The sequence below is a fragment of the Ambystoma mexicanum genome, chromosome 2p (assembly GCF_040938575.1).
Source record: "Ambystoma mexicanum isolate Mex_15411 chromosome 2p, UKY_AmexF1_1, whole genome shotgun sequence".
NCBI classification, from domain to species: Eukaryota; Metazoa; Chordata; class Amphibia; order Caudata; family Ambystomatidae; genus Ambystoma; species Ambystoma mexicanum.
The window spans coordinates 1,114,022,619-1,114,050,282 of record NC_090923.1 but is presented as its reverse complement, the minus strand read 5'-3'; the positions used below and the strand labels follow the sequence as shown (position 1 = coordinate 1,114,050,282).

Below are 27,664 nucleotides of genomic sequence, written 5' to 3'. Positions count from 1 at the left end.
GCGATTTTGTGCGCCTGCGGCTGGTGGTTTGGAGGTATGGGATGGGGTGTTTGTTTGAATTCTAGCAGGTGCCCGTACAATACCACATCCAGCACACATTGTCCTTTGTTATTCCCCTCCAGTTTCGGGTAAACCTGGAGAGCCTCCCTCTCCGGGCGCTGTGGCATGAATTGTCACTGTTGGGTTTTGCCCTGCTGTCTCCTCTGGTATATGGAGGGCTGCTTGCAGGGCTGATTTTGCCTACAGTCATTTGATTTTTGGTACCACTGTTACGCTCTATTGCACGCGTCGGAGTAATATGTCAAGCCACTAGAGTATTGCTGTCCCTTGTTGGATGAGGACATACATGTTTTGCCCGTGGTCCTCTGAACTGACGAAAGGGCTGACGGTTCTGTAGAGATGTTGAGGACTTGACTGTGTCAGTTTTAATCTTTTTAAAAACCGCTTCGATCCTGGGTCCGAACAGCTCATTACCCTCGAAGAGCATGTCAACTACTTCATGGTGGACATCCTGTTGTACGTCTGTACATCGGAGCCACGTCCGTCTCCTCAGGACCACCCTGTTGACCACCTGCTTAAAACCTGTTTCCGCAATGCCCACCGCCATGTTGATCCCCAGGTTGGAGGACTCCCCCCCCCCCCCTTCCTTTAGGGTAGCCTTTGCCTTCTTACGCTTCTCCTCTGGGAGATGCTCCAGAATTGGAGCGAGCTTATGCCACACCTCCCCATCAAATTTGGCGAGGATGGCCAGGGAGTTGGCTGCTTTCACTGCTGTGGCCCCAATTGCTAAAACCTTTTTCTCAAAGACGCCCTGTTTTCGTGCCTTATTTTCCGGTTGTATTGCGCAATTTTGTTTCTCAGATTTCACTTTCTAGCTTACCGCCGCCGAGACTACAGAATCAATAGAATGATCTGTGCTTCGCAGCTGTGACTGGACATGTCAATAAAGTTTGTATTGACATCAATAGCCACGTCAATATGCCCATTCCAAGATGGTGATGCACATGATCTTAAACGATCATTGCGCATCTGCACGTTCTCACGGGAATCCACAATCAAGAAAAGAGCGATTAGGAAGCTGTCTACTCCAACGTGCAGGTGAAGAGGTATGGACCCCCTTTTTATTGGCCCATGACCGCGGTTAGCGACAGTATCATCATATCGATTAGCGGAGCAGCAAATTGGGCTTCGCTCTGAGATGATTGAACGTATATTTTGATAAATAAGGCAAGGTGCCAGCAATTCGAAGTGAGGCATGTAAGCCCAAGACTTATCACTGGTAATGTTTCACCCTCATGGCCCTACCGCTCTTAATACCTTGGGAAATTGTTTAGATTATATGCCGTCTTGTCAGCATGTTTATAAATAAAAAAAAGCATAGCAGTGTTTTTCATTAAAGGGTATTTCTTCCCAAACCCCTTTTTTTCAGATGAATCACAGAAATATTTTTGTGGCACTTTGAATTGACCTAATGATCTTAAAAACAGGATTGTCCCCAGCACAGGAACAGGCTGGCCATTCATTTGTGACAAGCTAGTGGAGCATCATAAACAGGTATTTTGCCCGGGCAGTTGGCTCTTAAGTAATAAGGGACTAAAGCAGGTTTTTTGGAAATAACAGGGATTGTTATCGCTCTTTCTTTTCTCTGTGTAGTTTCAACAATAGAATAAGTAAAGCACGCACTGAATATCTAGTGCGTAATAATAAGTTGCCCAAGACATGAAGAAGAAATCCAAGGTGGGTGGTCAGCTACAACACACAGGGAGTACCTGGAATGGTACCCTGTTTGGTCAGTTTTCTACTTTTTTATAATTCAATTGTACTATGAATTCTTACACAATTTCCCCTTTTTTGTAGTGTTTGTGCTAAAAATCTCTCCATTATTGGAAATCAAGAGTATTTTACATTGCGTTGGGCTGTGTGTCCTGAAGAAAGCTCGGAGGGGAGGATTTGAATGCAAACTGAAACAAGAGAAAGTTCATCTTTGAGCTGAAAACACTAATGTGTCGACCAGTAAAGTGTATTTCTTCACACTGTTACTAACCACACTTGGAGAGGTTATTTTTACAATGCCGTACATATTAGTATGATAGGTCTCACAAGATGACCACCTAGAGTAGTGGTTGTGTTATTGTATTGAGTGTCATGTTATGTTTTAGACATGTTTATATTCGGAATATGTACATTTTTGATACCAGTGGTTAATAAATTTAGTTTTAACTATTGAAATTGGTGACTGATCGTATGTATGGGTGAATTCTTCACACCAATTAGGTTGTAGCTTTTTATCCAGCCACGTTTGTGTGGAAGGGCGGGGTAGTCTGAGCTCAATTGTTGTTGTATGATATTTCTGAGGTCCCTCAGGAGTCAGGCCCCCCCAGTAACAAAGAAGAGGGTTCTACCTAGATACTTTGGTTGTATGATATTTCTGCAGGAGTCCCTGTCAGGATTTGTTTACTTGCCTTTGACAATGATTTATGCCCCACAGCCATGAAAGCAGAAATGACCAGGGAGATGGAGGGCCATCCACACCTCTAAGTAAGGTAGCAACTTGCTCAAGCAGGCAGCCTACAACTATCTAGCAAGATCCTGTGTTGCCTTTTTTAAACTGCACTGTTCATCTTACATTTCAAAGCTCTCATTCACAAGGTAGCTATTATTTTTAAATCTATCAAGTTGATATCTGTAATTTAAAGTGTGTTTTTTGTGTGTGAATAAAACTGTTGTTTCCAACATGCTTAATATAATGGTTAACTGGAGCAAACAATAAATGGCAGGTGATGAAGCTCGGACACAGATTTCTGCAGCAGGTGCATAAACGGTGGAGGACCCTATCAAACTACATTCACTGGAATACAAGCCACTGCAAGCATTTGTAGGCCTTGTAGTCCAGTAGTTTGGGCAGGGCTGCTCACATTAGTGGCAGAGAGTCCAAGGAAGATTTTCAAACAACGATATGGAAGCATGACCAAAGAAATGCCAGTGGTTATGACTGATTCAGAGACTTCCATCCATCAGACTGAGGGCCCTTACAGATTACATTCCAAGTATATATTCTGCTGGATGAACTACTTGAGTTTAAGTGAAACAATAAGGTTGGTAGTAAGAAAAATGTAATTCTGGAGGGGAGAGTGTGGTCAAATCAAAAAATGATTTGATGGAATGCTATGAGTTAGCTATTGTGTGTAAGCCAGAACGATTGCATTGGACCACAGATGGGATGGAGATGTTAGGAGTGACACACATTCCATGGACGCGTTTGGTCATTTACCCATCCATTGCCATGTTAATCCCTATGGTATTCCCACCAACTACCTGCCCCCTCCCTGCTGAAACATACCTTCTTGGGTACTCTTTGAGCTTGCTAATCACAAAGTAACATCAAACGTTGTGCTGTATTGGGCCTGCTCGAGTTATATCTAAGCATTCTTTTGAGTGTTTAATGACTTAATTGCCTCTGTAAATGAGATCCTGTTGTAATATCAAATCTCTTAACATAGTGTGTTTTCAGCCAGTAGATTTAAAAGCAATATAGGTAACCTTGTATCTGTTCCTTGTACTGGAATCCTAAAACAAGCAACAGCAAAGCCAACTGTTTTGACTCGTGCATAGGTATTAAACAGGCATTTGTCAGACAATGACATGGTATTCACACCATTTCCAGATGTTCTCACCTTACTACCATGTGCTACGCTTATGGCGGTGCATGGCAAATGCCTATCCCATGTGTACTCAAAAGCCCAAACTGTTGGCTTTGACAATACATGTTGGCTTCAGTTTGTCTCCCTAAGTAAAAGCATATATTCCCAGATGTGGGTACCTTGTTTGCTACACCACGGCAATCAAACTAAACTTCACTGAGGTGGTCCAACAAGAATTTACCTGAGCATACCAAGGCTAGGATGGCAAGTATGGACCAGCTTCAGATATTCTTCACATGCATACTTACCAGTGGGGTTCTGACCTAAATAGAATGTATCTTTGTCTGTGTGGAAGCCTAGCCTGCATAGCCAGAACTTTTCATGAAATGAACATATGAGTACTAACTGGATATCATCATACTGTTGGTGTAACCATTAACAAAAACAGAACACATCATGTGTATAGTGGGTCTTGTTTCAAAAGTATAATAATACTGCTGGGTGTTAAGGCTGTGCTGGATATGGAAGTTATTTTCTGTGCGATCCCACCAGTGGCAAGGGGGGCAGTGGGACAGGAGGATTGTTCTAACCCACTCACCCACAATAAATATTTTCCTCTCAGAAGATTGATCATGAAACCTTGGAAATAACACAAGAAAATAGCATTTCATATTATGTTGCTGGCAAAGTATAAACAGTGCACATCTGTTAAACCTAAAAAAAGGGTATTGAAATATTTCTTGCCGTGTGCAATCAGAGGTGGATTTAACAGCCAACAACAGACAAATGCCCATGGGGCATCCTTGCTCTTCCTTTCTCCTCTCAAAGTCAGCCAAGGCTGCACAGGCCCTCCCAGTGAGGCCTTGTCTTTTTAACATGTCTACGCCGCAGATTATTTCAAACCGGTACAGAACGAGCTGTGTGAAACAATGACTTTGTTATACATTTCATTTCACTTTAACCCCTTAAGTGCTAAGGACTAGCTATCTCATCCTCTGCACTATGTATGGAGTGCGGAGGACGAGATAGCTTTTCCTTTTAAGCAGTTGTGTTTGTGTGATCGCTGCAGCACAGAGATCGCACAAACTCTAAATCCAACCCCTGAGCTATGTGAGGAGGAGGTTCCCACATGGGAGACAGACACCCAAGACTGGGGACATCACCCCCGACGGTACTTGTGGCTGGGCTACGTTACAGCTTTTCCCTCCGGGTAGCAATGGGGACCCTGCCAGGACTCCCTAGGAGCGCTGCTGGACTTGGGGACGGTCAACCCACATGGGAGACAGGCACCCAAGGCTGAGGGCAGAACCGTCAACCATACTGGATCTCTGGCCATGCTGCATTACAGCTTTTCCCTTTTTCGGGGGCGGTGTTCTCAGTCTTGGGTGCCTGTCTTCCATATGGGTCGATCGTCCCCAAACCCAGCAGCGGTGCCAGGGAGCCCCAGCAGAGTCCCCATTCCTCCCCAGAGGGAAAAGCTGTAACGCAGCCCAGTAAGAGATCTAGGATGGTCAGGGTGATGGTCCCATTTTGGGCACCTGTCTCCCTTGTTGGGCGACTGTCTCCAAGTCCAGTGGTAGTTCCAGGGAGCCCAGGAGGGGGTCCGAACCCTCCCAGAGGGCAAAGCTGTAAAGCAGCCCAGCCAAAGCTCCAGGGCGTTCAGAGCTGCTGCACCTGGGCTTGGGCGCCTGTCTACCATGTGGGCCGACCATCCCCAAGTCCATCGACAGTCCCAGGGTACCAAGGCAGCGTCCCCATCAATCCCCGGAGGGAATAGCAGTAACGCAGCCCAACCAGAGCTCCAAGGCAGTCGGGGCTGCTGCCCTTGGCGTTGGGCGCCTGTCTCCTATGTTGGTCGACCGTCCCCAAATTCCGTGGCAGTCCCAGGAAACCCCTGGCAGGGTCCCCATCTCTCCTCGAAGTGAAGAGCTGTAACACAGCCACACCAGAGCTCCAGAGCGGTCAGCGGCGATGTCCCTGGCTTTGGGTGCCTGTTTCCCATGTGCATCGAACGTCCCCAAGCCTAGCAGTGGTTCGAGGGAGCTCAGGCAGGGTCCCTGTCCTTTCCCAGAGGGAAAAGCGCTAACGCAGGCCAGCCAGAATTCCAGGATGGTCGGGGGTGCCTGTCTTTCATGTTGGTCGACCGTCCCCAAGTCCAGCTACAGTCCCAGGGAGCCGCGGCAGGGTCCCCATCTCTCCTCAGAGGGAGAAGCTGTAATGCAGCCCAGACAGAGCTTCAGGACGGTCAGGGGTGCTAGCCGCTGGCCTTAGATGCATGTATCCCATGTTTGTCGACCGTCCCCAAGGTCAGCGGTGGTTCCGGGGAGCCCCGGTATGGCTTCCAACCCTGCGGAGGGCAATGCTGTAACACAGCCCAGAGAGAGCTCCAGGACGGTCATGGCCGCTGCCCGTGGCCTTGGGCACCTTTCTCCCATGTGGTTCGACCAACAACAAGTCCAGCAGCAGTCCCAGGGAGCCACAGCAGGGTCCCCATCCCTGCCCGGAGGGAAAAGCTGTAACGCAGCCCAGCCAGAGCTCAAGGATGGTCGGGTGATGGCCCTGGCCTTGGGCGCCTGTCTCCCTTGTTGGTCGTCCGTCCCAAAGTCCAGTGGCAATTCCAGGGAGGCCAGGCGAGGTACCCATCCCTTCCAGAGGGCAAAGCTGTAATGCCACAGCTCCAGGATGTTCAGGGCTGCTGCCTCTGGCCTTGGGCGCCTGTCTCCCATGTGGGCCGACAGTCCCCAAGTCCATCGGCAGTCCCAGGGTACCCCGGCAGTGCCCCCATGAATCTCCATCAATCCCCGGAGGGAAGAGCTGTAACGAAGCTTAGCCAGAGCTCCTGGACAGTCGGGGGTGATATCCCCAGCCTTGGCCCCCCGATTTCCCATGTGGGTTGACCGTCCCAAAGTCCAGCAGGGGTCGCAGGGAGCCCCAGCAGTGTGCTAATCCCTCTCCAGAGAAAAAAGCTGTAACGCTGCACTGCCAGAGCTCCAGGATGACTGGCGGTCATGTCTCCGGCCTTGGGCACCTGTTTCCCTTGTTGGACAACCATCCCCAAGTTTAGCGGCTGTCCCAGGGAGTCCCGGCATTGTGCCAATCGCTCCCCAGAGGGAAAAGCTGTAATGCAGCCCAGCCAGAGCTTCAGGATGGCCGGGGGTGCTGGCACCTGGCCTTCAGCGCCTGTTTTCCATGCGGGTCGACCGTCCCCAAGCCCATTGGCAGTTTGAGGGAGCCCCGGCAGGGTCCCCGTCCTTTCTGTGAGAAACCAGAAGGTGTCTCACCCACTAGCCCCCGAAGATCTGTCATCCAGGTGGCCAGGACACGGCCATCACTTTCTGATCAAGCTCCTGGGGGTGGAACAGTGCGGCAGGTTCACCTGGGTTAGGGGTCTTCGGGAGTGTGAGTGGGACACCAGATGGTGAGATGCTGTATCCCCTTCACTGTAACACATATACCCCATCCTACCAGGTAGGATATTTAGGAACTCTTTACACCTCCCCCCATTCACAACTGTTACACTACGGCAACAAGGGGTCATCTTACAAAAAAACTTCCCGACCATGGAATTCGCTTTGGCATCGATACAAGTTGCCTTGGAAACTGCTGAAGTCACGTAAAACGTTCTAATCAACTGATCGGAAGTGCTTCGTTTACACGGAAGCCACGCCCCCTCGTTCCTTAAATCCCGCGGCCGCGGGAACTTCGCTGCTGCTAATTGTAAGTTACTAGATGCTTTCCCGTAGTCCGCCTTCAGCACGGTTTTCTTTCCCCGGATTACCCTCCGTGGAGTTTTGCCTTCGATTTCTTGTTACCAGACCTTGGCTTGTTAACTGATTGCTTACCTGGATTATCCCTACAGACTTGTTTGCTATGGTTTTTCTTTATTACGTGCAGTTTTCCTTTACTGCCGTAGGCTCGTAGGAGCCTCTCCGCACAGCCCACTAGTGTTTCTGGCTCTGCAGCGCTCCTTTCCTGCTCAGAAAAGTACACCCATCTCCCATATCTGTCACTCGCTCGCAAGACCTCCTTCGCACAGTCCATTTGTGCTTGTGCTCTGCGACAGAGACCTGCTAGGATCTGTGTCAACGCTACGCTTGGTTTTTCCTCTCCTAACCAAATAGCCAACCTGATAAACTGCATCTACAAACTGATAAACTGTGCCCACAATCTGACAAACTGTTTCAACTCTCTACTGAAGTGCATTAACGAACGCCTTCCAGATTATGCACCAACTAGGCCCTAGTGTGTCCCTCGTGCCGATCGGGTTGTCCTCCCTATACTAACCTTCCCACTTTATTATTTTATCCTGTCGTTGTCCTCTTACCATTTGGATATTGTGTTTCTTCAGCTTCAGTACCAACTGGTACATGATTCCATCTGTGGTCTACTCACACACACTACCTCAGGTACCGGCAGTTCTACTGTGTTTAATAGAAGTATTGACAACGCATGTAATGCATCATTCTTAACCATTCTGTATTTCTTGCAGCATTGGTCTGGCGGTGCGCTCAATCCCGCTTTTTGCGTGATAGACAACTCTGTCTGTTCTTACATAAATAGCAGAGTGGTACATTGTGAAAAAGAGCCCCTCACTAAGAGGAAGCCTGATTCTTTGAAATTAGGGGACCTGGGTTTCTGGAGATTTCTACTGCTCGTCCTACACCTCGATCCGGGATTTGGGTCACATAAAACCTTCCGGCTCGGTGAGTAACAACAACACAAACACTTTCACACAGACAGCCTGATATGAGAGAAAACAGACTAACTCCCGAGCCATACACCTGATGTGTCCCAATACAATGGTAAGGCAAAGTCAGGCAATTACTGACCATCACACACACCTGACTTCCATTAAGCTTCCCCACACGGATAAAAGGTGGAGCACGAGAGCAGACTGAGCGAGGCAAAGCACACGAGGAAACAACAGTTTCTAGATGGCAGCTGAACGAGAGAAGACAGACGGCAAAACAGAATGTGATCGCAAGGAGGTAAGCTCCCTTGACTTTTTCGACAAGGAACCATTACTTTCTGGAAACCACGCGAATAGGAAGCCTAAGAGTAGGAAACCAGGCTGAAGAATCCTGCATTGTGTGTCGGAGATACCCATGGGGTACTACTGTGTCAATAATCAAGACGGGGGAAAAGCAGGAGTCGCTGTAGTACCGACTTTGGCTCCAAGAACAAAACAGTATAAGTGAAATCAACACAGCCAGTGGAGTTGGGCCGACGGATACAAGACCAGTCTATGTTGAAGCAGCAACATTGTATGGCGAGCGCTAGAACGAACATTGTTAAAACGTTTGTCATAAAAGACACAACTAAAGTTTAACTGCTGATGAGTGATTGAGCTTTCAAAACAAGATATAATACCTTTGACAGAGTGGTCCGGCACCGGCCGGGTGCTCAATCAAAGGTCTCTGTAAGGTATCCAGCTGAGAAGTGGCAAAAGTGAAAGTGAGAAATAGGTTATATCAAGAAGAGAACAAGTAATTTTGAATTGAAGTGGTCCTGCGACGGGTTGAGCAAAATCTTGCGCACAGTCGAAAGTCTTCCATTTTTTAAGTAAAGAAAGCTTGGAAAAGTAGATCAAGTTGGTCCAAGGCCGGCGGAGGGAGATCAGTTAAATGCTTTGTGCTAAAGGGGGTCTGAGCCCGGCGGAGCGGCACCTGGGGTGAATAAAAAATCTCCCGAGAAGTTGTATATGTGAAAAACGAAGAAGAAAGGAACTTTAACGTTTGTCGTGTTGCATCAGACACTCTGAAATAAGAGACTTTGAACAGCAAAGAGACTTTGGCACAGAAGGCCCTGATGTTGAGGTTTTGAACTGCATCCTAGCACAAGCTAGAGAAGCCAGAGTGTGTGCTAAAATCGAGTGTCCCGGCTTGTCCTGTGCAGAAAACGTGGGAAAGGGAAGGCAACGGCTTTAATAACCTGACATATCATTTCTTGAACACTTTTCTTTTGCATAACATTGTTTCTCACACTATTTGTATTTAGAAGTAAGGATTGGCAATAGGTTTATTAGTATAGGCCCTTTTAATTTGACAGACTCAACTAGGACTGCGTTATTATTATTTGATGGTCATAGCTTGCTCCCATCTTTAGATTTAGGATTAGATAGGCGTTTTTCAAAACCAATTGAAGTTCAATAAACACCCTTGAATTGTGATCACTTGTGTCTGTTTTACTGTTTGATACCATGCCTTCCTTACATTTCCCAGAGGGAAAAGCTGCAACGCAGGCCAGCCAGAGATCCAGGATGGTCGGGGTGCCTGACTTCCATGTGGGTCGACCGATCCCAAGTCCAGCTGCAGTCCCAGGGAGCCCCGGAAGGGTCCCCATCACTCCTTAGAGTGAGAAGCTGTAATGCAGCCCAGCCAGAGCTTCAGGACGGCCAGGGGTGCTAGCCCCCGGCCTTGGGTGCCTGTATTCCATGTTTGTCGACCGTCCCCAAGCTCAGCGGTGGTTCCGGGGAGCTCCGGTGTGGACCCCAACCCTGCGGAGGGCAATGCTATAACGCAGCCCAGACAGAGCTCCAGGACGGTCAGGCTGCTCCCCTGGCATTGGGCACCCGTCTCCCATGTGGTTCGACCATCACCAAGTCCAGCGGCAGTCCCAGGGAGCTCTGGCAGGGTCCCATCCCTCCCCGGAGGGAAAAGCTGTATCGCTGCACGGCCAGAGCTCCAGGATGGCTGGTGGTGCTGCCCCCTGCCTTGGACACCTGTCTCCCATGTGGGTTGACCATCCCAAAGCCTAGCGGTCATCCCAGGGAGCCCCAGCAGGGTCCCCATTCCTCCCCAGAGGGAAAAGCTGCAACACAGCCTAGACAGAGCTCTCGGATGGTCGGGATGATGGTCCTGGCCTTAGGCGCCTGTCTCCCTTGTTGGTTTACCGTCCCCAAGTCCAGAGGCAGTCCCAGGGATCCCCGGCAGGGTCCCCATCACTCCCCGAATGGAAAATCTGTAACACAGCCATTCACAATTTCAGAACGGTCGGGGCTGCTGCCCCTGGCCTTGGGCACCTGTCTCCCGTGTGAGTTGGCCATCCCCAAGCCCAGCCGGGTGCCTGTCGCATTACAGCTTTTCCCCTGGGAAGGGACGGGAACACTGCCGAGCCTCCCCGGGACAGCCGTTGAGCTTGGGGGTCGTCCACCCAAATGGGAGACAGGCACCCAAGGCCGGGGACATCACCCCTGACCGTCCTGAACCTCTGGCTGAGCTGTGTTACTTTTTTCCCTCTGGACAGGAACGGGGACCCTCCTGGGGCTCCCTGGCACCACCGCTGGGCTTGGGGATGGCCGACCCACATGGAAGACAGACACACAAGACAGGGGAAAGCACCCCCTGACATCCTGGAGCTCTGGCCGAAGCTCTCACAATTAAACTGTCCAAAATTGCATCAATGTCTCATGATTGGCACACATTTTATCAGGGTGCCTATTTTTACAGAGCATACAATGGACACTTGCTATGGTGCTCATTTCCTCTGTCAGAATAGTCAACCTGAGAAAATGTGTGCAAAGTATTGAACAGTTTCATTGTTTGTGCTTGGGCTGTAGAGGAAAGGTAGGGGGCAAGTTGCACTGGTGTGATCCGCTATTGTAGGAGGTTGAAGCTCCTGGGGCGCTGTGTGAAGTATATGCTGGTAAGGACTGTTGTGAAGTGTGAGATGTAGAACAGGCAAATGAGTGGGTTGTGGGAGAACTATGCATATTGTACAGTGCCCTAAGAAGTGCTAGCCAGGGAGACTTCACTTAGGCTTAGTCCTCCTTTCTGACAGTATCTCTCTCCCATTTACCTTCCATGATCCCTCGGTATCACAGTGTAGTACTTGCAACTCTCCTTACCACCTTGAAGTATACACAGTGTTGCGCAGGGAACAGAAACCTTCACTGATTACAATTATGCCAGTACAACTGTGACATTGGCACAAGCAGGCCTAATGTGCCCTTCACCTCTTTCCCTGAAAAGTAGATGTATAATAACCTTGAAGTGATGTACACAGTGTTCTCTCACATGTGAAATGCTCATTATAACATTGGGGGATGTTTGGATTGTTGCAAGAGACATGTGTGAATGCACTTGCTGTGCTAAAGAATGGACTTCACGTCTGGCCCTATTCATGTTTGTTTTTCATTTTTCCATTTCCTTGTGAGGATGAGGGTTGTATGGATTGTCAGGCACTCTTTCATCCAAACAGCAGCAGCACATGTCACAGGCCCAAGCACATTTGGGTCTCAGAGGGATGGTGTGTCATTGAATTGGTTTGGTTTTGGGGGAATGCGCATTCACCAGCTCAGAGGAGTCATCTGCAATGCCCAGGCAAAAAGAGAAGTTTCACCTCTATTCCTAATTGTTGTGCATCTGGGAGGGAATGACATGGTTTCTTTGGGATTGAGAGGGGCACAGGAGTTACTTATGACTGAACTGGAGTGGATTTCGCTTAGGCTACCAAACACTACAGTGGCTTGGTCTCAAATCATTCCAAGGAGGGATTGGAGAAATCCAGGGAAGGAAAAGGCCATCAACTTCTCAGTGAGGAAACTTAACAGCGGGCTGGCAAGATTGACCAAGGCAAATGACGAAATTCAGACAATTCGCCATGGTTTCATCAAAGGTGAATTGATGTTTCACAGAGACCGAGTACACCTTTTTAAGAGAGGCATGGATGTTTTCATTGAGGGCATAATGAAGTTGCCCAGACGTTATGTAGGGGTGCAGCAGGAATTCCCAATTATTGATGCACTTACTGGGTTGTGCGGCATGAAAATAAAATGGTGACTAAATCTGTTGATAGTGAGACTATGGGCCTCATCACGAGTTTGACAGTAACCCTTAAATCCGGCGGTAACGCTATTACCGCCACATTTAAGGGTCCACCGGATCACGAGTACAAATACCGCCGGTGCTATTACAGCTGGCGCAAGTACAGCCGGCTGTAATAGCGGCAGCTGTAATAGCACCAGAATCCATTTGCGCTATTACAGAGCAATCACGAGTCCGGCGTAGGCACTATTAGTGCCAGAAAAGCAGCGGAAAATACGCGGAAAATTCCCCTAGCCAAATGCTGCAGGTAAAAGAACACAGGACACAGCAAAAAGTGCCCAGGTGAAACCAATGCAAAACAGAGGCCTACAAAGGACCCACCCATGCACAACGCACCCCCCTCAACACCATTACACCAGCAAGAGCAGGGAGGAGACAGCAAAAAGTGCCCAGGTGAAACCAATGCAAATCAGATGCCTACAAAGGACCCACCCATGCACAACACACCCTCCCCAACACCATTACACCAGGAGGAGCAGGGAGGAGACAGCAATAAGGGCCCAGGTGAAACCAATGCAAATCAGAGGCCTACAAAAGACCCACCCATACCCAACACACACTTTCAAACACCATTCTGCCATTTGGAGCCGGGAGCCTTGATGTGGACATCTACCTGCTGCGCCTGGAGCTACAGAGGCCAGCCAACCAGGCCAGGGCCCTGGGAGCGCAGGGGGTGGTGGGGATGAGGAGAAGGAGGAGAGCAGCACCAACAAGGCGGCCAGCATCCCCAGGGTCAGACCAACACCCTGGCCCCTGATTGATGGGCAGTTGGTGACCGAGTATAGGCTGGACAGGGCAACCATCACTCAATTGCTGGACACAATCCAGGCTGATATTGGCAGCTGTATAGCTATCAGCATTGCAGTGCCCCCGCTTGTGAAGCTTGTGTCCGTGCTACAATACCTTGGGACTGGCAGCTACCAACACACTGTTGCCATGATGCATGGCATGGCCCAGTCCACCTTCAGTGCCATGCTGGGACAGGTGCTGGATGCACTGCTGCTCCATGTGAATGAGCAAATTGCATTGCCAGCCACACAGGCACAGGTGAGCCAGCTGAAGGTTCAATTCCATGCCATTGCCCAAGTCCTGAATGTCATAGCAGCCCTGGACTGCACACATGTAGCACTAGTACCTCCCCAGGCACATGAGGCAGCCTACAGAAACCGTAAAAATTACCATTCAATGAATGTGCAGATGACATGTAGCCCTGACCTCCCCTTCAGCCACTGCTGCGCCCGCTATCCAGGATCCATCCACGACTTCATGGTCCTGCGCAACAGTACCCTGCCAGCGTACATGGAAAGGCACAGAGGCCAAAACAAATGGATGCTGGGTGAGTACAAATGTAGTCCGAAATGCACGTTAAATGACATCTGATGGGGCTGGACATACACAGTGAAATCCCTGCATGCCAGCAGGAGACATAGGCAGCACCAGCACTGCAACATTCCCATGCATGTACCTCGCACGAGAACGCTTGGACATGTTCAATACAGCAGAACACACCCAGTCTGAATGGAAAAAACATGTGGCAGCACAGTCACATATGGAAGCCCTACTACCACAAAGCCTCCTGTGTGTGTCGCAGTATTGCTTCTCACCCTGACACAGCAGAGACATCCCACCCTGGCCACCCGACAGTCATGCCAATGGTGCACAAAAGTAGGCACATCCACAAAAGTACTACACACAAGTAGTTTGATTCACGACAATGTACATCCCTGAAACACTGATCCCTGATTGGCCAATCACATGCCTGGAGAACTGTACATAATTGTGCCAATCAGCAAACGCAACAGCAGCCAAAGGGAATGCCAATGACACATGGGCTAGCAAAATGTTGCATGCACAAGAAGATTGAGGGGTCCCCTCCTCCAGTGACAAGGGACAGAGTACTGTTACATTTAGAAACTGGGGTGGTGCTATTAGTAAGTAGTCCTTTGAATCAATGCTGCCCCTAGCACAGCACACACCACAATGTAAGTGACCATATGATAACTAGTTTACATGTAATACATGAGTGTGATGCACATAACAACTCACATATACATAGATACACAGCTGCATGGCAACCTCAGACCATGCATGTCCCGGAAGGCGAAGGGTGTATGCCAACATTGCAATGAGATAGCATGACCTCTTCAACACAAACTTGATTCTGCTGCCAATGTCACTGATGACTGAGCCTTGTGCACCCACTGAACCAACCTTGTCCTCATACCGGCATTCTCTCCCCTGCAGGTGATTCTGGATATCCCCAGTACACATGGCTCATGACCCCTGTGCGTCATCCACACACTCCAGCTGAGCGGGCACACACCATTGCCCATGGACGTACACACATCTGCGTGGAGAGGGAATTTGGACTGCTGAAGGCACGCTTCCGGTGCCTAGACCGTATGGGAGGGGCATTGATGTATGCACCTGAAAAAGTGTCAAAATCGTACTTACATGTGCCATGCTGCACAACATTTGCTGTCGCAGGAATGTGCCACTGCCCCCCGATGCTGATGTGCAGCCACCTGGGGATGGGAGTGAAGATGATGATGTGCCAGAAGCTGTTGCACGTGTACACAGGAATGGGGTGATGGAGGGGAGGTTGGCCAGACAGGGCTTGATTGAGAATTATTTTTGATAAGGGTGATGGCTACATTAGACACATATCACTTGAACCTTAAAGAGCACTTTATCACAATCATGACTGTCCATGCTTTGTATGAATTTTGAACGTGATTTATTATGTTTGACAATCTTCCCTCCCCCCCAGTGAATACCCAGCGCACAATCCCCCCTCCCCCAGTGAACACCCAGCACACAATCCCCCCTCCCCCAGTGAACACCCAGCACACAATCCCGCCTCCCCCAGTGAACACCCAGCACACAATCTCCCCCAGTTAACACCCAGCACACAATCCCCCCTCGCCCCAGTGAACACCCAGCACACAATCCCCCCTCCCCCCAGTGAACACCCAGCACACAGTCCCCCCTCCCCCGAGTGAACAGCCAGCACACAATCCCCCCTCCCCCATTAACCCCCAGCACACAATCCCCACTCCCCCAGTGAACACCCAGCACACAATCCCCCCCTCCCCCCAGTGAACACCCAGCACACAATCCCCCTGCCCCCAGTGAACACCCAGCACACAATCCTCCCTCCCCCCAGTGCACTCCCCAAAACAGTGCAGGTAGGTGCATGTTCTCAAGGCACCCACAACAGTGCCATGTCCATCTATGATGGTCGCGGGCGCTTTCCAAGTCCTGGCCCCTCTGGTGTGCGGGATCTCAGGTGGCGCAATGAACGGCGCCTAGGTGAAGGCTCCAGGGATCCCTCCGTTGGTGTAGTGGAGGTCGATGGGACTCACCCGGTGACCTGCAGCTGCTGGCGGAGAAGGTTGTTGGATTCCCTTGTCTGCTCTGCATATACAGATACTGCCTCGCACAACTCCCGTACCCTTTCGCTGAAACCTGTCAGGGCCGCAGTGCATCCCTCCACCACTTTCCGGGTGCGCACGTTGTCTTGGGCCATGTACTTGCTGGCATGCCGTATGGCTCCACTGATGGCCTTGATGTGCCGGCTGTGCATTTCAGCTATGGATTCTACCTTTGCCTGTTTGGCCTCAATTATGTCCAGACGTGCCATCACGGCAGCTCCTGTGACGAAAGTTACCCCGGGTGCAATGGGGACTGGACTGGCAGCTTGGATGGGGCTGCTGCGGTCCGAGTGCCTATCATCTGGGGTGCCATATGATGGTGCATCAACGTCAGGCTCTTGTGTGCGGACACAACGCACATGCACACGTGGGGTGTGTGCTACCTGTGTGACTGGCACTGGGCTGCCCTGAGGTGTGGCCATTCCTTCGGTGTCGCTGCGTCTGGGTGAGTGCAACAGTCCTGGCTGAGCTGCAGCTGTAGGTGTCTGTCCCTCATCGGGCTCTGACCCGCAGGTCACTCCCTCTACATTGAGTGCCTGCATGATGGGTTGGGGTGAGGTAGGCGCTGACCCCCTGCGGCCAAGTGGGTGCTGCAGCCGTCTGGTTGGGCTGCGGTGTGGTGAAGTGGGATGGGTCTGGCGTCGGTTTGCTTCCGGGCGGTCTTTTTGCGGGGTGGTGGTGCTGGTCAAGGAGCGCTGTGATGTAGTGGCCTCCTCACCGTCATCGTCGTCCTGTGGTGTTCGTTGTGTGCCTGTGGGATACATAGGGTGTGGATTGAGTTCAGAGCGGCCTACATAAGTATCATGCATTTCATGCCATCAAGTGGGATTGTAGACAGTGGCAATCATGCATTGCACTTTCATTGTGTTCACTCCCCATGTTGTGATTGGTGGAATGTGTTGATGTGGAGGGACACTGCACGGACACGTTCGTGTGTCATCATCACATGCGTGATGGGGATGCACCGTGCACATGGTGCTGGGGGTTTATTCATGCACACTCACACTCCACGTAGCTGTGCCATGTCCATGGATGTCTGTCCCCTGGCCCTTGTATTGATGCAGTGCACGTACAGGGGAGTCTAGGGGGCGCTATGGTACAGTGGGGTCAGTTATGGGTGTCTGCAGTGCCTCACACACATTGCATGCACATTCATTCACTCAGGGTCTGCATGTGTGGTCCTTACAGGTTCATGCATTGGGGGGGCTAACCTGCAGCCTGCTGGATACCGGTGCCAGCATCCGCTCCGCCGACTCCCTCTATGGTGCGCATGTCGATGAGCGCTGTCATCTTCTCCTCCCAGGGCGTGAGCTCGGGTGGTGGTGGCCCTCCTCCAGTGTCCATGCTTGCACTCCTGTGCTGGGATAGTATGCCATGTACTGTGACATGCAAGTCATTGAGGCGCTTGCAACAGTCCTCCCCATCCCGGGGCACGCGCCCCACTGCAGACACCCTCTGGCTGAGTTCCCGCCACTGGCTGATGTACTTTGAGGACCTGGGGATGGGGGGGCCGGTTTTTCTTGAAGCCGTCCCCGGGCCGTTTTTTTGTGACTAATAAATTATTATACTCTCACACAGCTCACAGGCAGCCAGCCACTGTGTCAGGCAGTGCCATTGCGCTGCATGCGTGAGTCAGTGTGCAGTGCCACACGTCGGGGCACGGGTCGTGTGGGTGTTTTTTTTTTTTAATGGAATGTTCGTTGTCACATCGGCATCACGCGCGACTCAGCAGGGCCTGGGGGAGTAGGGGGGGGGGCTTGGGCAAGGCTGGCTGCTGCTGCCTCGACGGGCTCGCCCTCGCCAGCGGAAAGGAAACTGACACCATTCAGTCGCACTCAGGGGGCGGGCAGGGGTCAGGATGGCTGTCAGTGCAGCATACATTATTCATGAAAGCAAGGTAACAACACACACGTTGTTACCTTGCTTTGATGATTTGATAAATTATTTGCAAATGTGCATGCATGCATGATGCATTATGCATCATGCAGATGCCAGAGCTCAGGCCTCAGGGCCCCCGAAGTCGTGCCAGCCAAATGATGGACGTATGGTGCTCACTCGCCTTGGGCCCGGGCCGCCCCCGGCTCGCTCTGAAATGCTAATAAAAAAGAAATTAGCAGGCCTGCCTGCCTGGCTGCCCCCTCAGCCTCCTGCTGCCAAGGCTGGGCTGGGACTAGGCCCCGGGCCACAGCACACAGTCTGGCCTCCCTGGGCGGCACCTTATCATAACAACAAATTGCTTTCAACTTTAGGAAGTAACAACAACGAAGTTGTTGCCCTTTGTGCAAAGTTGAAGCAACTGTTGTGCTTGGGGCCCTGGGAATTGTGGCTCAGGCCGCGGCCCAGACTCAGTGTCGCCACTCGCCGCAATTGGACTACACTGACTCTTCATACCACGTGACGTGACTAGAGAGAGGATAAGTTGGGCCTCTCCTCCATCCCTGGGCATGATGATTTTGGCCAGTTACACTGACACCGGCAGCAGCAGCCAGGCAGCGCCAGGAGGAGCCATCCCACGAGACGAGTCCACACTCCACAGCAAACAGTCAGCACCTGTCCGTCCCGAGAGACACTCCAGTCCCTCCCCAGCAGCAGCAGCGGAAGACGGAAATAAGGTGACAGAGACACGGAGAGAGTGAGAATGAGAGAGAAGATGGAGAGACTTTGAAAGAAGCGGGGACCAACACCGTGAGAGAAGCAGAGGCGCCCCCCGGAGGCCACAGCGGGACATCGAGTAACAGGTGCTACCGGGCCACCATTTCCCCATCTCCTGTACATTTTTGGGGAGAGGTTTTGCGCGTGGTAAGTACCCTGACCCGAGAGATTCACCTGTCTTTGCAGACTGTTTTTTCTTAAAAGCAAGGGGTGTCCGCGCTCGCTCTCATCCTTAAGGCGCTAGAGTTTTTGGGGTATTAACAGCGCGTGTTTGAATACCCCAGGGAATGGTGCAGTTGCCTGGGTACAAGCCAACAGTGCCCACCCGGAGTGAGGCAGCGGGTCTCCCCATAGCGGGGCTCTGGGTCAGGCACCTTTTGGCGTCAAATTGGGTGCGCATTTCAACATGCTCTCTCCCTTGTTCTGGTTACAGCGCATAGAAGCGCACAGCATTTTGCCCGGCCACCTAGAGGTATATTTTAGTATTCAGACAGAACAGAACCGAACTTCTTTGTAACCATTTAAAGTTCCCTAACAGATGCAGAACTTTACAAGAGCAGCAACAAGTGATTAACACATGTGTGTTTTCACCTTTCTCTTTTAATCCTTGCTGTGCAAGAAAGGCAAACGCGCCGAGGCACGTGGCATTATCAGATAGCTGCTGTCTAATTAAACGTGCATTTGACCAACGGAAGCACTAATGCTCGTTTTCCCGAATGCCGCAACGTTTGGACTTTTGCCGGCGATTCATGGAATATTTTGCACGGTTCAAAGTGACTCTGCACTGCTGAAAAGTGACTTTGCACTGCCGGCACAAACCCTGATTCGTGGAAATGTGCACAGTGTATTTTTGCCGTGCAAAGTCATTTTGTACTGCAAAAATGACTATGCGCGGACTTTGGCAAAAATACACTTCGCACAGTTCCATGAATCAGGGCGTGGGCAGTGGAAATTCACTTTGAACCGAGCAAAATATGCCATGAATCGGGCCCTTGGTCTCCCAATAGCACCTGTTGGTTGTGTACCAAGGAAAGGGGCTGAGTGGGCGAAGAAAGGGGAGAGTTTTAACCGTGCGCGCTATGAGCTGTGCCTTTGCTCTGTGTAGCGCTATGAGCAGTGCCTTTGCTATGTGTAGAGCTATGAGCGGTGCCTTTGTAGCGCTATGAGCGGTGCCTTTGCTCTCTGTACTCTGACCTCAGTGAACCTCATGCTTGAACTGTCCATCTTCTCACAGCTTTCTTGAAAAAAAGTGAACCACGGGGGACAGTGTGGATAATTACATGTGCTGAGAATCAAAGCGAGGGGATGTCATGTGACTGTAGGTCCCACAGTAGCAAGCGAGCCTGTATCAGTTTCTCACCTGGGGCTGGGTGCTCTGTCTGCTCCACATACATCACTGCAGTAGGTGCATTAACCCACTGCGCTGTCGCCCTCCCCCATTCCTCTGCGACCAGGAGGTTGGTTATCTGTGATGCCTTCCTTTGGCTCATTAGATCCATCTTTGATTGTTTAAACTTACATGCCCTGATTTATGGAATGTTTAGTGCGGTGCAAAGTGACTTTCCACTGCCAACAACACCCTGATTCACAGAGCGGTGCAAAGTGTTTTTTTGAAGCGCAAAGCCAATTTGCACCAGTACGAAGTGACTTTGCACCGTGCAAAAAAATCCATAAATCAAGCCCAAGGACTGCTCTCACAGGTGAGACATGTGACAGTCTCTTACTGCAGCGCCTCCCCGGCTGAGAGTCACGGAAGAGGGCTGCCTTCCTCAGTTTGGGAGGGTCTTAAACCCTCGCAGTGGCTGACTCGACAAGTGGAAGCAATGCATTGCCGCCCCACGCAGGAAATATTCGATCAAAGCATTTAAAGCCACGCATGGTTAAGGAGACGTTTGGGGGATGGCGCTTAAAGCCTGGTGCTGGCCAAATTAAGTAAAACATGATTTTTCAAGTGCACTTTATTTTAAAGCTGCAAACTAGATACCTCACCAAGTTAAGCCTTAATCCAAGGTATCTGTTTTCACTCTGCAGGACAGCTCCCAATGGTAACTCTGCCGACTCAGCCCTCCACCCTTCAGAGGGCGATGAACTGAGTACAATTAAAGTAAGCAAAAGCAACACTTTTCTGTTACAGTGCTTTGAAACGGGCAGCATCTGGCATGAAGCGCTATATAAAGCGTCATGTATCAGCTGGTCCTTTTAATGTCAGGGTAACATTGAAGTGCTCCGGAAGCATTCTTCTGTACCTCGCATGCGCATAGCCCATCCCTCGGCCTTTCTTCATGTTATGGCTATTTTCAGCCTTTTTTTAAAAAATTCCAGAAGATGGCATGTTCAAAGAGGTGACTTATTAACTCTGCCGAAAACCGTCACTCACATACCATATTTAGTTTTTTTCTGAAAGCACAGGTCGTTTTTTGTCACGCTTCGTATGGAAACAATATTCTTCGCTATAACCCCAAGCCATTGCCCCGAGAAGTGCTGATTTGGGGCACACACGCAGCGAAGCCGTGACAGGTGTTTTTTGGGTGCGTGTACTTCTTATAGCGATATTCCCCCTTTTTTGGCTACAGTGAAGAGCGCCTCTTCAATGGTCTGTGGTGAGAGTGCACTTTGCATTGCAAAATAAAATGAACCGCGACCCCAAAACCACCTTGCGTCAATACACCCTGGCAATACCGGGGTCTCTTTGTATCATCACCGTGCTGTGACTGTTTTACATCCCCGTCATGCTGGGGCCATGTCACACCCGGATCCTCCATAGTTCACTTTACTGGAGACATTTGACATCCGGGTTATGCTGGGGCCATGTGAAAGCCTGATAAAACTCTGGACATCCCTGCTCACACCGGGGTCATTGTACACTAGATCACTATGAGAAATTATATATATAATTATTATATCCGGGTACAATAGGCGCCATTTTATAACGTGGTTATTCCAATGGGCCCATTTTAGATTATGATCACCCTGGCGCACGTGTACATCCTGTCACACTCGGGTCATTTTGTAGCCTGTTCATCCTGGGGGCATTTTATATATCGGTCACACAGGCACCCTGTTGGTCACATTGGGGGCATTTTATATCCTGGTGGCACGGGAGGCATTGTTTCTCCTGGTCGCACTGGGGCGTTTAATAGCCTGGTCACACCTGGGCTATTTTATCTCCAGGTCACACTGGCCACACCATACTGAGTGACTTCTAATACAGACATAGGCTGAAAAGTAGATGCATTGCACAAAGGCTTGAAATGCGGCCAAATTTGCACCAGACCTGCAGATTCTCATTTTACTATAGCCGATATGATAGCTTAGTGGGTTGAGCGCTCGCTGCTGTGATGTGTGTGGGATCTCCAGGTTCGAATCCCAGCAAGGTCATCTCCGCCTTTCATCCTGAGGGCGATAAATGTGTACCAAGACAGGTTGGGTGATATTGTATGCATATTTGTTCTATAAAAAAGAGCTCAAGCGTAAGTACTATACAATAACATATTATCATTTGGCCTTGGACGTCTGCTTTTATTCACAGTAATTTGACAATATGGATCTATACAAACAGATATCAATGATACATATGGTGATCCATTCTTGTATGAAATGTAGATCACATTAGTGAAATCATAACCATATTTTTCATAGTGTACTTAGGAACAATGCTATTTGATGGCCACTTCCTGTTTTGTCAAGGGGTGAAAGGTAGTGTTTCATTAATAGCACTGATTCTGTAGAAACATCTGTGTGCAGTGAGAACCGTGGTAGGCAATGCATTCCTTTCTACAGCATTGCGCTTTGCTGGGCCCAGATTCCTCAGTCAGTGTTCACCCTGTATCAAGTCTCACTCGCACACATTGTTTTTTACAAGCCCTTGCAGTTGATGTCTAGTTTAGAGCTTATATTCAAATGACCTTTACCTGTTTACTGCAATTCCAGTTCCCTGCACTAGCACGTTACTATCTGGAAATTCTTTAGCAATTTGCATCCTCCAAATGAAACAAGGAATACATGAACACATCACAAACCATCCTCTATTGTTTTTTAGCTCAATTTGTATACAGACTTTATGGACCTGGATGCTCTACTCCTTTTTTTGTGACAGACTATCTATGGTTTAGCTAGCTATTGGGGGATGCTTTGGCGCCCATCATATTTTGTTACAAGCCATGCACTGTATCTATATGCTATATACTGTGTTTATTCGGTTTTTGTCATCTTTACCTTGTTTCTTTTTGCAGGCAGGTCACTGTTCAAGTATCCACTCTAGTCAGGCCTTAGCGCGGAGCTACCAACAGTTAGCCAGGCGAGCCCATCCCTGTGGGTAAGTAACCACTAGTGACTGTACATCTTCAATGCAGTGCAATGTAAGGTGGTCCTCTATAGCACACTGAACCCACTTGGGCAACCTTTATTATGCACACATGTTGTCTCCCCCCAGAAGCACGGCCACCCTAGGCTCCAGTCCAGCCTATAAGCAGCACAGTGACCAGGCAGAACTCCTAGCCTATTCCTCCTCTTTCAATCTGGCCATGTTTTGTTATTGTGCATTTGCATCCAGACCTAATGTGTGCTAGGGCAAAAGGAAAACCTGGATTATACCTCTCTCAAAAACTGGGGTGGAGGGTAGGATGATTACACAAACGTGTGCATTTGTGTGCATGCAGCAGGAATTCACTTGCTATATGCACCCTTGGTGTTTTTCATAAGTTAATTACCTTTTTGGCTACTATTTTTTCTGAGACGTCATACCATAATACAACGAACAGGCCACTGCTCGCCTGGAGAAATAACATGCATGCATCCAGTTCATTTACCATGCCATGGGATTGGATTACTGTTAGACTCAGCATTTTATAGAAGCAGCTGGATATTGTTCTCTTTTATGGGAGGGAGGTTATGGTGAAACTGGGGACAGTCAAATCTGAAAATGCTGACAAGCACTTGTTTCCTCTTAATGAAATGATATTTTGGATGTTGGCACTGGCAGCCAGGTTACTTAGACCTACTGTGATGAAGGTAGGAATCAGATGCACAATTAAGCTAATTTAATTTTTTAGGAGAGAAATGGATTAAAAAAATGAAAAGGGGAGCAGAAAAACTAAGAGAAAAGAACAAAAAGCAAATTGAAGAGGAAATCCGGCAAAACAAAAAAAATGAAGATCTGTTTACAGGTCAGACCATCAAAATGTCACGTGGTAGTATTGCTGGGAGAAAAATGGATGAGGGTGACCAGCCATCTTCTTCAGGTACAAGTGTTAAACCTGGTTCTTCACTGGACCCATCAACAAGAGCTCCAGATGTGAGAAGACTAGAAGCCAGAGTCTCTGCAGTTATTGGAGACAGCTCAACAGAGGCAGATGCTGCAGCATCTACAATGTCATCAATCATTGAAGGAGCCCCCCGAGAGGAAGTGTCGGAATCAAGTCTGCCAGAAATAATTGAGGCTGTCGAGGAAGAGGCAGCCGGTGGTGGTACCAGTGTGCCACAAACAACTGAAGATTCCCCCAAGGAAGAAGTTTCGGAATCAAGTCTGCCAGAAATAATTGAGGCTGTCCATCTCGAGGAAGAGGCAGCCGGTGGTGGTACCAGTCTGCCACAAACAACTGAAGATTCCCCCAAGGAAGAAGTGTTGGAATCAAGTCTGCCAGAAATAATTGAGGCTGTATTCCTCGAGGGCGAAGTGGCAGTCGGTGGTGGTACCAGTCTGCCACAAACAATCGAAGATTCCCCCAAGGAAGAAGTGTTGGAATCAAGTCTGCCAGAAATAAATGGAGGAAGTGGCAGGTACTAGTCATTCGGAAGAATCTTTATCTGCTTAACAACATACTGAAGACTCAGGGAATGGGGGTGTGAAGCACAGAGCACGGAAAGATGATCTACTGGTGGCAGACTATTTGTTTCAACCTCCAAAACCAGATCAACTTTCCTATTTCTTTCAGCACCATCCAATTCAACCTCCCAAACATAGACACATTAAATCAAGCTTAGCCTTTTGGAGGAAAGATGGGGAAAAACGGTATTGGTTAAGTTACTCTGAAATACAAAAGGCCCTTTTTTGCACAGTTTGTTTAGCGTTTACTAAACGTGGAGAGAGGGGTCTTTTCATCAACGGAATGAAAAACTGGAGGCATTGCAGAACATGAGGCAGGCCAAGGTCACCGGAGGTGCACAGATTCATATCTGTTGAACTTTTGAGGGTCGACGGTTTACTCTTTCACCGACAGAAATTAGCTCGAAGTGTGCAAGAAAAAGGAGAGACATATTGGAGCGCGTTATTGACGTTGTAAAAGTCATTGGGAAAAGGGGGCTCAGTTCTCGTGGGAAATCAGAGTCCATGTCCGAGCTGGATAATGAAGAGCTGGATCATGGCAACTTTCTTGAAATCCTTCTGCTGCTAAGTAAATATGACAGACCTATAAAGGAACATATTGAGGCCATTCAAACAAAATCCAAAAAGAAAACTGGGCAAGAACGGGGTGCTTCTGTGACCTTCATGTCAACGACTACAGTTGGGTATGTGATTGAAGCCATTTCCAAACTGATCAAAATGGTAATCTGTCAAGAAATAAAGGAAGCAGGGATATTTTCCATTCAGAAAGACTCAACCCAAGATGTGAGTGTTACTGATCAGTGCTCTATAATTATTAGATAGATATGTTACTGACACTGTACATGAACGCCTACTAGCAGTAACCAACTCCACTTGGTCTACTGGAAAGGGGCTGTTTGAGTTGGTGCAGAGTGTTATTAAAGATAATAGTCTGGACCTACGCAAGTGCATTGGGAATTCAACCGATGGTGCATCCAATATGCAGGGGCAGTACAATGGTCTCACATCCTGGCTCAGTAAGGAATCCGCTGGTCAAATACATTTCTGGTGCTATGCACATGTATTAAATCTTGTACTTGTAGAAGGGACACAAGTATCAAATTAATCCACGTCTTTGTTTGGCCTGTTAAACTCCTGTGGCGTTTTTTTCAGGGAGTCCTACAAAAGGATGGATGTGTGGCGTGAGCTGTCTGTGGAAGGCCGCACAATCCAAATAATAACAGAAACAAGGTGGTGGGCAAAGGATGCAGCACTACGGAAAGTTTTTGGCTCCTTTAATAACCCAAACAAAGCAATGTTCATAGTTGTGGTTGTTGCAATCAATAATATTGGCTCAAATACGGATTAATTCAGTGCAAACATCCGTTACCAAGCTTTAAACATTTCTGAGGCATTGTGCAAATTCCAAACAGTGCTCACAGCCCAGTTATATCTCATAGTATTTAATTCGACAACCCCATTATCTAAGTACCCCCAGACAAGTGGAATGGCATCCTACAGGCACAAAGAATGGTCTCGGACACTACAAAAGCGCTTGCTGCACAGTCAAGACATTTTAATTCTGTGTATTCTGCAGCTGAAAAATTTGCAGAATGGGCCAACGTGGGCTTGGAAGAGAGAGGCTATGATAAAGGAGTGCAAACTGCAGCTGAGGGGAGAGTGTCCCACAAAAAGAGGATGCCTGGAATGAATGCAAGGGATGAGCCAATCAGCTTGGCTAAAGACCGGTTTAGAGTTACTGTACATATGCCATTATGGACAACATTCTTCAAAGCCTAACTAGTCGTTTTAAAACCCACTCATCTCTTGCCGCAGATATAGCATGCCTTGATCCCAAAAATGTCAATGAAAGTCTACCCGACAATGCTCTTACAAATATGTGCTCCTTGCTTGAAAGACTTGATGACTCCATAACGCTACAGGGGTTAAGGAAAGAACTCTCAGACTTTGTAAGCAAGTGGACTAAACTGAGGAGGACACTACCAGAAGAGTATGCCTTTGAAGCCCTACATAGTGAAGATCCAGCACTACAAGATTTCGGAGAGCTACCTTTAGTACAGAAATGCAATACATGCCGTAACTGTGCAATATGTTGCTATGCAATTCTAAAAAGGTATGAACTTTTTAGTAGTGCTTACCGGCAATTGTATTTGGCCTACAAGTTCATCTTGACCTTATCTTGCACACAGGTAGCATGCGAAAGAAGTTTTTCAAAATTGAAGAATATTAAAACCCGCCTAAGAAACCACCTCTGCCAGGACAACCTTGAAGCCTTTATGCTCATGTCTGTGGAGCGTAATGTGCTTGTCCAATTGCAAAATCCGGACATAATCGACCTGGTTGCACATAAAAGTGCATTTTTGCAGGAAATCTTGATTGAGTGATTTCCAGGATTTTCATGAACCTGAAAGCAGGATTTCCAGGAGCTGTGGACCTGGCTGTCACAGAACTGTATGCAAAGTTATGTTATTTTATGAGTTGTGTTGTTATTGTGTCCTCATTTGGCTGTACTGCTTATTAAATGCAACTCTATTTTCATTACTGGTGTCAACGAGTAGACATGCTTTGAGTCTGGTTCTGCAAAATAAGTATTTTACTATGTGATGATGTTTTTTTTTTTTTTAAAAAGAACAAAAGGAATGTTATCACTTTCTCAAGCATTTACACAAAACATAACATGCAACAGACACATGAACCCTCCATAAGTAGCATTTTCTGTTAAGTCATGAATTGACGCGATTCACGGATGATGGTTTGAGGGCCACTTTTTTTGAGGTGAGGAGTAGGCCACTTTTTGAGGTGAGGAGTGGGTCACTTTTCTGAGGCGAGGGGTGGGCCACTTCTTTTTGGGTGTCCAGGCCTATTTCTTGTCCCAGACCAACCCTGTGGGTCACTGCCTCCTCCACAAGTACAGCCAGCTCCTGGTTACTGAATTTGGGTTTCCTGACCCTGTCCAGGGCTGACTTGCCCCTAGTGCGCTCCTGTGACATTTTTCACTCTTCCCGGGGGTGAATGGCTTGCAGGGGCTGTGATATTCGACGGATTGTGATTTCCAAAATGGCCGCCGCTTTATTTCCCATACCTGCGGTGACGCGTTTCGCGTGCACTATTGGCACGGCGGTAGCGCACAGTGCGCTGCATTTACAGGTTCTTGGCTAATTTCTACGTCGAGCGCTATTTCGTTAATGCCTTGTCCCTTTGCGATCTGTGATCTGGCAGCCTTTCCGCTGGGGGGCTTGGCGTTAGCGCTAATACCACTCAACGGGAAATCCACTGGATTACCGCCCA

The 27,664-nt window shown here is 48.8% G+C and overlaps 2 protein-coding genes across 3 annotated transcripts in view; both read right to left on the bottom strand.

Annotated features, from left to right (window-relative positions):
• LOC138567171 (early endosome antigen 1-like) overlaps positions 1–27,664 on the bottom strand; it is a 1,584,277-nt gene that overhangs the window by 1,046,591 nt on the left and 510,022 nt on the right. The gene's annotated exons all lie outside the window — the stretch shown is intronic.
• LOC138566011 (uncharacterized) lies at positions 15,650–17,455 on the bottom strand. Its single transcript, XM_069643077.1, has 2 exons — positions 17,112–17,455; positions 15,650–16,651 (listed from the first exon to the last, which is right to left on the bottom strand). Exons 1-2 carry the CDS (start codon positions 17,242–17,244, stop codon positions 15,828–15,830), a joined length of 957 nt encoding a protein of 318 aa, XP_069499178.1. The 5' UTR covers positions 17,245–17,455; the 3' UTR covers positions 15,650–15,827.